The sequence below is a fragment of the Pituophis catenifer genome, unplaced genomic scaffold (assembly GCF_029215685.1).
Source record: "Pituophis catenifer annectens isolate HBS135680 unplaced genomic scaffold, rPitCat1.0.hap2 SCAF_2, whole genome shotgun sequence".
NCBI lineage: Eukaryota > Metazoa > Chordata > Lepidosauria > Squamata > Colubridae > Pituophis > Pituophis catenifer.
The window spans coordinates 84,345,086-84,358,911 of record NW_027256882.1 but is presented as its reverse complement, the minus strand read 5'-3'; the positions used below and the strand labels follow the sequence as shown (position 1 = coordinate 84,358,911).

At 39.5% G+C, this 13,826-nt stretch overlaps 1 protein-coding gene across 1 annotated transcript in view; it reads left to right on the top strand.

The window, feature by feature from the left end:
- The window catches only part of RAD54L2 (RAD54 like 2), a 45,710-nt gene extending 32,107 nt beyond the window's left edge, over positions 1-13,603 (top strand). Inside the window, exons 11-21 of the mRNA XM_070937074.1 lie at positions 590-841; positions 2,707-2,825; positions 3,880-3,998; positions 4,561-4,660; positions 4,951-5,156; positions 5,404-5,579; positions 6,877-7,073; positions 7,908-8,104; positions 8,850-8,939; positions 10,734-10,826; positions 12,306-13,603. Coding sequence (XP_070793175.1) covers positions 590-841; positions 2,707-2,825; positions 3,880-3,998; positions 4,561-4,660; positions 4,951-5,156; positions 5,404-5,579; positions 6,877-7,073; positions 7,908-8,104; positions 8,850-8,939; positions 10,734-10,826; positions 12,306-13,291 — 2,535 coding nt within the window. The 3' untranslated portion in view covers positions 13,292-13,603. The remainder of the gene's footprint in view (positions 1-589; positions 842-2,706; positions 2,826-3,879; positions 3,999-4,560; positions 4,661-4,950; positions 5,157-5,403; positions 5,580-6,876; positions 7,074-7,907; positions 8,105-8,849; positions 8,940-10,733; positions 10,827-12,305) is intronic.
- Positions 13,604-13,826: the final 223 nt, after the last annotated feature.

Below are 13,826 nucleotides of genomic sequence, written 5' to 3'. Positions count from 1 at the left end.
TGTTAGGATGATATTAGTATTATTTAGAAGTCACTTTCTTTTCATTCTACATCTTGAATGCTGTGTCTAATTTTTTGTAACAATATGATGATAATACAGAATACAACCATCTTTTAAGGTTCCCCTAAACATTCTCTGAATACCAGTTACCAGTGATACAAAGCCTTAGATTGCAATTTGGCTTGGGGTATTTTGTTTTGAGTGCTTTGACTAACTGAACACAGCAATATTAATGACATGAAAAGACTATCTGTATTTTTAATCAGAATAATTTTGCAAAATAAACTTTTCCAACTTGTAGACTTTTCTTACATAAAGCCTTACTGTGTTTCCCCAGCCCTTATATATTTATTTAAAAGATCGGCTGCAAACCTCTTTGTTGCTTTTGCTGCAAGAGACTAATTTGGGTGTCCCTCTGGAATTTGGTAAAATTATTGCTGCTTACGCTCACCCCCTTCAGTGAGGCAACTATAATTGTAGGTAAAGAAAATAGTCACCAGTCTCATGAATGAAAAACACCTAGAATTAATAATAAATAATAATTAAGTATTTGATAATAATTGCCAAGTAATTTGCCATCCTCTCTCAGATATGGAATCACCCTGATGTGCTATATGAAGCATTGCAAAAAGAAAATTTGGCAAATGAGCAAGATCTGGATGTAGATGACCTTGGCACAGCTGGTACCAATTCACGCTGCCAGTCACAGGGCATAAAAGTGAAAACAGAGAGCAATGCTCTGCCATCTACAATTGGGGAGGCTACCAATAGCAAGTATATTCAGGGCATTGGCTTCAGTCCATTTCAGGAAAGAGCCAATCAGGTTGTAACGTATGAATGGGTGAGTACTAAAATCAAAACTCTTGGTGTTTTTTTTAAACTTCTTCTTCCTTTTCTCTTAAGCATGGTGGATGTTTGAAGCAGTATTTTACATCTATCTGTGCACAAATGTATTACATTCATGCTATGCATGGACTCATTTCCCATTGAAAATATTTGAAAGGTCATTGTTATGTATGAAATAGTTCTGTGTAGTATTTTTCTTACCTTTGGCTCCTCTTTTCATGTTTGTGAAAAATCTCCTGTCTTCCTATTTTACTCATTGCAGCTTCAAATGGGACCATTTACTGCTATTATTATTCTATAGCAATTCTCTGATTATTCTTGTACTATCTGGATATCTTTTTTATCTGTGCTTTTGTAGAATGTAGCTGGTAATTGCTGTGCTTGTAGGATTATCTAACTAGAATGAGAATATGGGCTATATCCCAGAGCTTAGGTATAGTGAAGGAAGCTAAAAACATTGGGGTTCTATGATGCTGAAAACTTTACAAACCCTTTTGTATTGTCAATACTTTTGCGTACATATGACCTAAAAGGTGATCTGTCCTCCCCACAAGTCCTAAAACTGAATAAAGAGAAAAGTAAATAATGGAGTCAAAACCATTATACTTGTTTAAAGAATAGCTTTCCTATGCTGCAATGCAAGTCCTTGCTTTTTGCCAAATGTTAATGCTTTTCATTCAAGTCCAAAAGTACTTCTGTATTTATGCAGAAATACTAAAAACTCAAAAAAGATTCACAAACTTTTAAGTATCACTGTAGTTTAGAAGCAGTATAACAGAATAACAGAGTTGGAAGGGACCTTCAAGGTCTTCTAGTCCAATCCCCTGTCCAATCCCCTGCTCAAGCAGGAGACCCTATATATCCGTGATGGCGAACTTATGGCACACGTGCTACAGGTGGCACATGTAGCTATATCAGTGGGCACGTGAGCTCAGCTCCGGCATGCATGTGTGCATCAACCAGCTGATTTTTGGGCCTTCTGGGCCCACTGGAAGTAGGAAAACAGGCTGTTTCCTGCCTCTGGAGGGTGGTGGAGAAGGCCTGTTTTTCTCTCTCCCCAGGCTCCAGAGCCTTTCTAGGATCTTGGGGAGGGTGAAAACGGCCTTCCTCACCGCCCGGAGGTCAGGAATGGCCCGTTTGCCAACTTCTGGTTTGATTGGAAGTTGGCAAACGGGCCATTTCTGGACTCCGGGGGGTGGGGAAAGCCGTTTTTTGCCCTCCCCGAGCTCCTAGAAAGGCTCTGGAGCCTGGGGAAGAACAAAAAAAACGGGCCTACTGGGCCCACCGTGCCATCACATGCCAGGAGCAAGGGGGAGTGGGGGGACCGCACACATGCGCAGGGTGGGGTGTATAGAATTATGAGTGTGGGCACCTGTGCGCGCGACACCCCCTCCCCCTGCTCCTGGCACGCAATGGCAAAAAGGTTAACCATCACTGCTATATATCATTTAGTTCTCTAGTCGTATCTTAAAAACCTCCAGTGATGGAGCACCCACAACTTCTGGAGGCAAGTTGTTCCACTGATTAATTGTTCTAACTGTCAGGAAATTTCTCCCTATTTCTAAATTGGTTCTCTCCTTGATCAGTTTCCATCAGTATATGTGAAGGTTTAGGGTTTTAAAAATCAAATCCTGTGTAATTATGGTATTTAGGTGGATAATAAAGAAATTGTCAAAGGACATGTTTTATGAGAAATAGATTTTTGCTATTTTTTGGAAGGACTTAGCATTATATTGCTAATGAGTGGATTTGTTTCTGATTATGTTTGTAAGGACACACAAGATATTAGGGAAATCCTGAGTTATAAATTGAATTGTGATGTAGCAAGTGTCACTGAGAGATGTTCTGTTTTACCTGCAGGCTAAAGATATCCTTTGTGATTATCAGACAGGAGTCTTACAAAATTCACCTAAGATGGTGCTATTGTTTCATCTAGTAGAAGAAAGTGTGAAACTTGGAGATAAACTATTGGTGTTCAGGTAAAAAGGCTATGGGAAAACATTTAAAATATATTGTAAAGCAGTGTGAATAAATATTATTAATTTATTATTAATAATTATAATAATTAATTATAATTATAATTAAAATTGTTAATTTCAACTATTCATTAAAACATTATCTCATAGAAAGAGAATTTTCATTATATTTCTGCTGATTAACTAATAATAAATCCCTTGTTGATTTCCTACATTTTAAAGATTACCTTTAAAAGATGCTTAAAAATGACAGTGGGTTCAGCCTAACTGGAGAATGCCTAGCAAAGAGCACTATATTATTTTCCCTACCTTTAAAAGTTTTGCCATGGTTGCATTTGATTTTGAGGCATTTTTCAACATGGTTTTCCAAGTTGTAAAGATCTGGATGCAATTTAATGTTGCTTCCATATGTTTCCATGATCTTTTAACATCTGAGATACAGTTGGTTTTGACTGTAGAACATCGACTACTCAATAAAGGGTGCTTGAACTTTTACTTCACTTTTCATAAAATGATGATATTCTGTAAAGTAGCAAAGCCAGTCAACTAGAATTTGGGATTAAAGATATGTTTTATGTTTCTGTTGGCTAGTATACTGTTGATTTTATTGCAGACCACTTTTTAGGATACAAGCAAAAATTTGTAGTTTACAACAACCTGAGCCTACTTTTTTGTGGGAGAAATTTAGAACTATAACAATTTAGAAAAAGAACTAGAAAAATATGGAAAAAAATCTGCTAGAGTTTTATATCTCTCAGTATAGCTCCATTGTTGGGTTTCTTCAGTTGATAATATAGAAACTATTCTGCCTGCCATCATTATTTTTATGTATATATTAACAATTAACCTGACCCTCTTCTTTCAATTTGAAATCGTTGCCCTATTCCTATTCCTTCATTGGGCCGGGCATATGACGGTGAGGATGGGTTAACTTACATGGAATCATCATGTGTAAAATTGGCTGACAGCGTGGACAGAGTCTAAACTTTACTACTTAAGCTGTACTGTCAAGCATTTATGTGTTTTTTGTCTGAAAGAAACTCTTGTCTTTTTATAGCCAAAGCCTTTCCACATTGTCTGTCATTGAAGATTTCTTGGCAAAAAGGCCAGTGCCTTCTCCCCCAGGCTTGGATGCACAAGGAATCCATAACTGGATCCGAAATGTGAATTATTATAGTAAGTATAGCAAGTTCTTCAATCTCTAGAGATTTTGCTGCTGGGCAGATCTTGAAAAATACCAAAAAATCTAGCACCTTTTCAAAGTAATGAAAAGGCATAAACTTGTGTGAAAGACAGCTCACTTCACCAGATGCGTGGAATGACATACTCCGTGCACCTGACCAAGCTTCTGAAAACCCATCCTTTAAAATATATACATATATATATATCAGAAGGCCCCTGGCAGCAGTTTCTCCAAATATATATATATATATTGGAGAAACTGCTGCCAGGGGCCTTCTGATTTTTGGCTTCTATACATTAACTCTCCTTCAGCATTGAAAAATACTATTTTTCTTGCATTTTTTTCATGGTTGAAGCATGTGGTCTTCTTCCTATTTATATGATTGGTTGCAAGATTTTGAATAATGTTTTGGTTAGAAGTAGCTTTAAATGGATTTTGCCCTATTCATTTATCACATCTGTTCTCTCAGACAATCATAGTTTTTGTACTCTACATAGTTTTATTTTGTAGAGGTTATGCAGAAATGTTTGTAATAATCTAATTATTTTCACATAGGATTGGATGGAAGTACCTCTGCCTCAGAGAGAGAACGATTGATTAACCAGTTCAATGATCCTAGCAACACTTCTATTTGTCTCTTCCTTCTTTCAACAAGGTAAGTTCGAGTACTTACTAAGGATAGAGACATGCGATTGACTATGAAGAATAGTGGATAATATGCATCCTGAAAAAGGATGGGATCTAATTCATATAAAGAACATTTAGAATTCCATTTGGATTTAGTTGGTTTTTTCCCCCATATCTGTTATCTTCAAATATTAGCATCATATTTATTTATATAAAGTTTTGAACAAAACCAGTAAATCCAAATTAATATTTGATTTACAGTATACCAGGCAACATTTCAGGCCCAGGCAAATAACTATTCATTTTTTTCCCCTCCAGAGCTGGGTGTTTAGGTGTGAACCTTATTGGTGCAAACAGAGTGATAGTATTTGATGCTTCTTGGAATCCATGCCATGATGCACAGGCAGTATGTCGGGTATATCGCTATGGACAGAAGAAGCCCTGCCACATCTACCGGCTAGTTTCTGATTACACTTTGGAAAAGAAAATTTATGACCGTCAGATCTCCAAGCAAGGGATGTCAGGTAGATCGTGCCTTGCCTTAGGCAGATCTTGCCATGCAGTAGGCAGATTTCTTTTGGTCTCTGAATTTGGCTCTCTTTGCTTTTAGGTTTGGCATAAGATTTCCAGCTCTCCCCATCTTCACCCCACCCACCCCTTTTAAGGTGCAATAATTTGCTAATATCACAGGTTAAGGGAATGTTATTGGAGATACAGATGAAGCAGGAACTGTAGTTCTTCCTCTTTGGTGATAATGTATATTTTCTTTAGATCGTGTTGTGGATGATTTGAATCCAGTGTTGAACTTTACCAGGAGGGAGGTGGAAAACTTGCTGCACTTCGTGGAAGAGGAATCTGAGCCTGCCCAGCTTTCATTTAACCCCAGTAAGATCAAGGAATCTGTTTTACAGCTGGCCTGTCTCAAGTACCCTCACCTCATCACCAAGGTTAGGAAAGAGAGTAAAACCCCCATATCCATGCTATTTTAATAAGTCGGCTGTAAAAATTACATCTAAATAAAGTATATTAAAAATGTATGGTGCCTGCAAGAAATTAAATTCAAGAAAATTTAACAAAGTGCTTGTTTATGTCAAGGAAAGCCCAGGGTTAATATATTGTTTACATGTTTCATCATAGGTGGGATTCAGCAGTGTTACTTCATTGGTAAATACCATTATCCCTTTGCAACAAATTCCTTAGTTTTATCTCACATTATACTGCCGCATACATTCCAAAGAGTTGGAGGAATCTCCAGATCAGATCTGAAGTGCATTGAGAGAAGTGGTGGTGGTGGTGTAGATTGCGGGGCGGCAGGGGAGATGAGAAAGTATTATTATGTAGGTAAAATCTGCTTCTTTAATATTGGCTGTAGTCTAGCATAAGGACTGACCTCTAAATTTTTGCAATCTTACTGCTTGATTATCTATCTGGATAATAAAGATGGCAAGTGGCTGTAGATCAGGTTTCCTCAAAATGGTCAGTATCGACCACCAAAGGTCAATGGAACAATTCATTCCTGTTGTTTTTGTATAGTACTATTAGTTAACATAATATTTATTAAATTATTTTCTTATAATGTTTGGGGGTCGAACAATCTGAAACTTTCATGACAGGGTTGATGAGCTGAAGTGTTTGGGGTCCCTTCTGTAGATGAAGATCTGACTTTTTCCCAAAAGGCACTGAGGCCAGGATATGTATGGAGGCCTGGCATTTGTGGACGGCCCTGCAGGCTGGGACTTGGCAATTTCCTGCTGGCTTATCTATTAATATTGGTTGTGGGAAGTCAGCCAGCAACAAGCTCCTAACAAGCATGGGATTTGGTTAACATCTGCAATTAGGACTACAGGGATTGCTATCACCAAGCAATGCAGATACGCCTTATAATTCCATGAATTAGCAGTGGAAATTTCTATCCCATTTGCTATCATAAATCAAGGACTATCAATATGTTTAATAAATAAAAAATACACTGATGCAGAAGAAGATTCCTTCCCATTCCTACATTAGATTAAACATTGTGGCATAACACTAAATGCGTATTTCTAAGATAGAGCAACCTAATGTCCTGATATTATCAAGGGGGATTAAATGCTTATAAAATAATATCAAAATGATCCTAATTATTTCATTAGAACATTTGGAGGATTATTTTGATTGTTCGGGGGAGGAGGGATTGTTGTTTGACTTCTTGCTGTTTTGTGATACTTTCAATAAACCAGCCTCCTTATGCTTTAATCACCACAGGAGCCTTTCCAGCACGAGTCCCTGCTAATCGATCGTAAAGAGCACAAGCTCACCAAGGCAGAGAAAAAAGCTGCAAAAAAAAGCTATGAGGAAGAAAAGCGTGCATCTGTCCCTTATACCCGTCCTTCCTATGCTCAGTATTACCCAGCCACTGACCAGAATCTGACAAATATTCCTGCCTTCAATCAAAGGAACTGGTGGGTCTCTTGTTCCTTTCCAGGAAGTCAAAACAGGAGTAGCAAAATGTATCTCCTACTTCTCCCCCCTTGGCAATGTTTTCCTGGTCCCCAGAACATAGGTAAAACAAAGGAGGGTATTGTCGTCTTGGTAGCTGTGAACAGTTGAAGCTGATATAGAAAATGAGTCGATACTTAGAGTGCATTGAACAGAATCTTATTGCGATGGGGAAACCAATATTGAAAGTACCAATAGCACATTCAGGCCATAGCCCACAGGCTTAGTAGTACGCACTTCCCATCTAGGATATTAGATATGTTTTTTACATTCATTACTATCGATTTCTTGACACAGTGTGGGAGAAAATGAAAGCATTTCTGTTTAGTATATCACTTATTAAAGGTCTTCCTTAGGTGATTGCATATAGAGAAATTAATATGCGATTGGTAGCTCATAGTCATCTTTGTAGTGTACTTATTCCCTTGTGGAAGATTGAGGAAGAGTTATTTAAGCAGAAACAGGGTGATGGAGTGGAAGCAGGGGTGCTATTCAGCAGCTTCTGACAGGTTCTGGAGAATCAGTAGCGGAAATTTTGAGTAGTTCAGAGAACCAGCAAATACCACTTTTGGCTGGCCCCAGAGTGGGGTGGGAATGGAGATTTTGCAGTGTCCTTCCCCTGGAGTGGGGTGGGAGTGGAGATTTTGCAGTATCCTTTCCCTAGCACGCCCACCAAGCCACGCCCACAGAGCCAGTAGTAAAAAAATGTGAATTCCACTCCTGCATGGAAGGTCCTGCTTGTGAAAAGAGGCTGTTTCAAATTCTGTAATCACATTGACTTATTCCTTGCTTTGTAGGCGACCAAGCCTGAAAGGTGAGGACCGGCCAGTGGCAAGCGTGCGTCCTGTTCAGTCAACCCCTATTCCGATGATGCCTCGTCATGTCCCCTTAGGCAGTATGGGAGCAGCTTCGGTTTCCAATCCTGCTATTAACTTCCCCATCAATTATCTGCAACGAGCTGGTGTTCTCGTGCAGAAGATTGTCACCACAACAGGTCAGTTGCTTTGGCAATTACACTGTAATCTACCTTTCTTAGGAAACGAGATTGCACCAAAAATGAATAGAGAGAAAAAAAAAATTCAAGAACACATTGAGGTTAGTTCTCTGATAACAGAATCTTATGTTGACCCTTCATTGCTATGTTTTAAATAGGACAGCCTATTTCTAAGGCTCAGGGCCCAGTCCTAACATAGGACTAAAATGAGACTTAATTGCCATTACTTTAATTCATTCTACATGTTTATCTTCCTTATATTTGCTCTAGGGGAAATAGAGAATATTCTTCCATTATGACAGAAAACATTGGCAAAAATATTTGGTGATACAGACATAACGTGCCTAATGAAAATACTGCATTCTACCCAGCTACCAAATGTGTTGGAGGCTTAGTCATTTTTGTACTTGCTTTTCTCTTTTCATTTTACAAAAACACAAAGTACTTAAAAAGACAAAGGAGAGTAGTTGAAATGTCACTGCTGCAGTCTCCTTTGTTAACTCATCGTTTTCTTGAACTAACAGTTAAATGTAGAGCATTATCCATTAATATAATTTTTTACTGGCTTTTTCTCTCCTACTGTACTTTTAAAACATATAAATACGTATTGGTTCTGTGTTTTATATAACACTCAGCCAAAAGTAACTAAATACTTGGAAGATGTAATTTTATTTAATGTTTTTAATTGAATCCACTTTGAAGCCTCATGCAGTGATTCATATACCTTTTATTTTATCCATTTTAGATATAGTGATTCCAGGTACGAACACTTCCACAGATGTGCAGGCAAGAATCAGCGCTGGTGAAAGCATACATATTATCCGTGGGACTAAAGGTAATTGAGATAGTTTTCCATTATAGATTTTAGCTTGCAAAGTGGGGTGAGGGTGGACTTTATTTTTTTTTTCTTTTTCTTCTTTATTTCTTCTCTATTCTATCATCTCTTGTTCAGAAAGTAAAATGCCATTGGGAAAAAATCTCCATACAATAAAGAATTTCCACATGGTTTTCTACCACAAATTAACATATATTGATTGATTGATTTCCTTAGTTCATATGGACCATGTTCATTCATAGTTTTTGATCATGCATTTGTTCGTTATTGACCTGTTTTAATATAGACATTGTGATAGTAGTTTGAGATTACAGTAGAGATTGTAATGTAGTTAGCCATCTCACATCTCTTTATAAAGATATTTTGAAGATAGAATTAAGTTTATCAGGATAGTGAAAGGAGATTTTGCCCTTTCCAAGTAAGTAAGGATTTCTGTACATTGTTGTTGTGTGATCTGCAATTAACATAGTACATTTCATTTTTGCCAGAAATCTTTATTTTAGTAGTCTGCTTTCATCATCGCAGTACTATCTTAGCCAAATATTGGATGCTGCTTATTGTGCAAGCTGCTTTTAAAATCCCCTTTTGTTTAAATATCATTGGCCTTTCAAAAATATAGTATTTGAAAAAATAGTCACTTACAAGAGGCAGAAGGAGAGTTGATTGTAAATTGTTCATAAGGCCTAGTTATTTTGCTGCTATAAAGAACCTTTCTTTCACCTCTTACAGGCAGTCATCACTTAATGACCACAACGATTTGTCACTTTGTCACTAAGTGATGCAGTTGCTAAGTGAAATATTACGTGACCACAATAGACTTATGTCACTTTTCACTCAGTGGTTAACCTAGTCATTACAGGTTAAGCAAGACATCACATGACCGTGGCTTGTGATTTTACTGCCAAGTTCTCCATTAACTCTGTTTATTGGAAACTGGTGGTGAAGTGTGCAAATGGCAGTCACATGCTGCAATCATCATAAATGCAAGGACTACTTATAAAGTTATTTTCTCAACACCATCATAACTTTGGTTGCTAAACAGGGCATTTGTTAAACGAGGTCTACCTGCATTTTGTACAACAACCAGAGTTATTAGTGAATGAATTTGCATTGAATACAAAATTTGTATTTTGTAACTCCATACAAAATGGAGTTGAAAAACCAGTAACCTCATTAGGGGTATTAGACAACCCATGACCAGTTGGATTATTATTTCAGAGATATTTCCTTACCAAATTCCTCTATGTCTTCAACAATGGCAGTTCTTCTAATGTGCTGCCTTCGCTGGAAAAGGTTCAGGGATACATTCAGAGATGTATCTGCCTTGAAAATTGCCCATGTTGAACTGTAGAACACAGCCAAACATCACGAGTCGACCACCTGGAATGAATGCCATTTTATAGGTCCCTGTTTAATTGATACCACCTTTCTTGGTTGCTGCTAGATTCTGCACTTCAATTAATTAAATTCTTCTTACATATTCTTTGAATAAGAAAATGTAACAGGGAACTACCATGTTACAGTGCAGAGCACAAGTCACAACCATAATTAATACTTCCAATAATGTCCTTAGTCTCCTTATAGACTCCAGCGACATTACTAGAAAATAACATGATGAGTGGCTGGAGGCATGTCCATCTAGCCGGTAGACAGACCAGTGTCAAGAAAATTGTTACAGAGAATCCTAGAAGTCTGTTGTTCTGAACTATAGTACCGTAGCTGTCTTATTATACCTGTAAAATGCTCTATTGACTCCCCCCCCCAATTAATTATTATGATCCATGTCTTTCCCAGGAACATACATCCGGACCAGTGATGGGCGGATCTTTGCTATCCGAACTACTGGCAAGCCAAAGGGCAGTGAAGATCATCGCATGGTTGCTTCAGGTGAGCACCGTTTCTAAGTGTCTCTTCTATTATTTTATTTTGAAAGCTTTCAAAGGGATTATAGATATTCAAAACTATTTTTCTAACAACAGTAATAAAATGTAGATATTAGAAGAGTGGATATTAAAAGAATAGAATGCATTCAGTTGGAGAAATGATATAATAATAATTATTAATTTAACAAAGTTGGAAGGGATTTGGGAGGTCCTCTAGTCCAACCTCCTTCTTAAGCAGGAAACCCTATACCACCTATCCCCACCACCTGGAACGAGCTGAAAATGGGATGCATGGAGGAAGAAAATGGGGCGCGCGGAGGCGGCGATAGGCAGCAGCGGCGATGGGCGGTGGCGATCCCCGCAGCCTGGAACAGCTGATGGGCAGTATTCCGGGAGGCAGATCCAACTGCCAATCAGCTGCTCGTGCTAAATCAGGCTGTGCTGAAGCTGACCAAGCTGTTTGCTGCAAGGAGGCAAATTGCTGGAAGGCAGAGGCCGAAGGGTGAGAGCGGCGGGTGGGTGGGGCTTCAGCAACATTCGCTGTATAAGACGCACAGATATTTCCACCTACTTTTGGGGGTGGCGGGATATGCGTCTTATACACTGAAAAATATGGTAGCTTTTTTTCAAACACATGACAGCCTGGAACAGATGTGAAAAAGAAAATAGATCTTTATATTCCTCTGTCAAAAATCATGTACAATAAAAGCAGACAGGAGAGTTTGCAAAACCCATGCCAAAATCAGGCCCATAAATTGAGTAGGGAAAAGAAAAGACAAATGGCGAAGGAGATACAACATTGGAGCAATATTCTTCCATTTTTGTCACTAGAATACAGGTAATAGCAAGTAATTCAAACGTTTAGAGATGTAGTTTCTAAGCAGAGAGTTTGGAACAAGATTGATCTGTTACAGTAAGAAAGTACAGGTATACATCACCCGTCCTGCCAAAATAATGCAAATTTTCAGCCTGTTAAGTTGTGTTGAGAGAAAAAGCTTTAAAACTGAATCTTGAATTCTTCCTTTCTCCCTTCCTTTTCTTGGAAATTGCTGGGTTTCTTCTTTAAGGACTTTTCTGGTCCTTGCAATGAAACCGGTTTATCAAGAGCTATGTCCTGGAATCTCTGCCTGTAAGCTTTTAGTGTTAGTATCACTTGAGAAAAAGTTCATTCATGCTCAGAAGGATATTGTAATACGTAGTATTGAAAGATGGATTGATCCAGAAAAAAACATCAGGGATGTAGGCACTAAATCCTACCGTCTGGAGGACAACCACCATTCATTGTACTGTAAACATTTCTTAAACCCTACTGCCCATAATAGTTTAGGTTCCCCATCTGCTACTGAAATGAGTCACTGAAAAACAAAAATAGCTTACAGCCTCGTTAATCAGGCTGTTTTTTTCTACGACCTCCTCTGATACTTTAGTGCCATTTCTGGTTACTTTCTCTGACTTGCATGTTGTTATACTCTGCTTTACGTAGGATCCCAGGGTCCATCTGTTGAATCCACAAGCAATGGCAGACACAATGCCTCATCACCCAAACTTCCCAACCCAGAGGAGCTCACTCGGCCTATTTCGCCAGACAGTCCTGAAATCATCAGCGAACTGCAGCAATATGCAGAGGCGGCAGCTGCCCGTGAGTCCAAACACAATTCTCCTACCACCAATACAACACCTGGATACCCCACTCGGAAAGACAATGCAGCCCACACGACAGCTCGTGGAACTGAGCAGCGAGTAGGGACCCACGGTTTGGCTTCTTCCTCAGCCTTGCCAGCCACTAGTCAACATGTTGACAGCCACTCAGTGCTGGACTTACGAGGGAATAAGCGTAAGTCAAGTTCACCATCTGGTCCAGATGAGCAAGCCCATCGCCAGCAGAAGAAACGCTCACTGCCAACAACAGGTCAACCATATGAAAGTGGGTACCCTGTCTCTGGTGGGTTCACCATGCCCTCTGTCCCTTTAAACCACAACTTAACCCATCCATTTGCTCCCCAAGCAGGCAACTCATTGTACATGGGCACAGGCTCCTCCTATTACCAGCTGCCTAGCTTGCTATCAGATCCTCATCTGATGTTCCCTGTGACTACTGACCCTCTGCTGACAGCGGGCACTGCTAGTTCTTCTGCTGCTACCTCAGCCACCGCCAGTGTCCCCTCTTTCATGTTAAACCCCTCCATGACGGGGGTGCTCTCCAACTATTCGCTGCCCTTCTCACAGTCACTCCTCTCTGAGCCCAGGATGTTTGCTCCTTTTCCAACCCCTGTCTTATCCAGCAGCCTTCCCAGGAGCATGGCATCTGCCTACCCTGGCTTCATGTCACCTCACACGGGATATCCAGCGGGGGGCCTCCTTCGGTCTCAGGTGCCTCCATTTGACACCCGTGAGGTCTCTGAGGTGGGCTGCAGCTCCAACGAGGATGAGGACAAAGATGATGATGTAATAGAAATCACAGGGAAGTAATGGGCCTAGTCACTTCTTATAGATTGCATCTTTGGTCAGGAGGCAAAAATTCCTTGCTGGACCTTTCTGGGGTCAGGATTTTATATCTAGAACACAGCAGAAGTGGAGAAGGAGGAGGCTGGAAAGGAAATGGCATGTTTAGTTGTCAAAGATCTGCTTTGTATGGGAACTGAATTGAATGGACACCCCTCCCCTAGGAGTGGGGAGAAACAAGAGTTGGGCAAGGGAAGTATCACTGCAAACCACAGGAGTGCCTCCTTGACTTTTCCCTCCCATGCTGTCTGTGTTGTCCAAAAGGAAGACTTGCCATTAATATTTCAGTGCCCTTTGTTAGACTGGAGACATCGGGCTGATTATTATTATTATTTTTTTTGGTGTCTATGGAATAACACTCATACACAAACGGCCTTATCTGAGAAAGTTCATTGTCCCATGATCAAAAGCAGGAGATTTTGTGCCCTAAGAAACCTGAGAATGAATTGCATTCTTAATGGAGGGAGGGAGGTGGGAAAGGAAGGAGCAGGCAACATGTCAT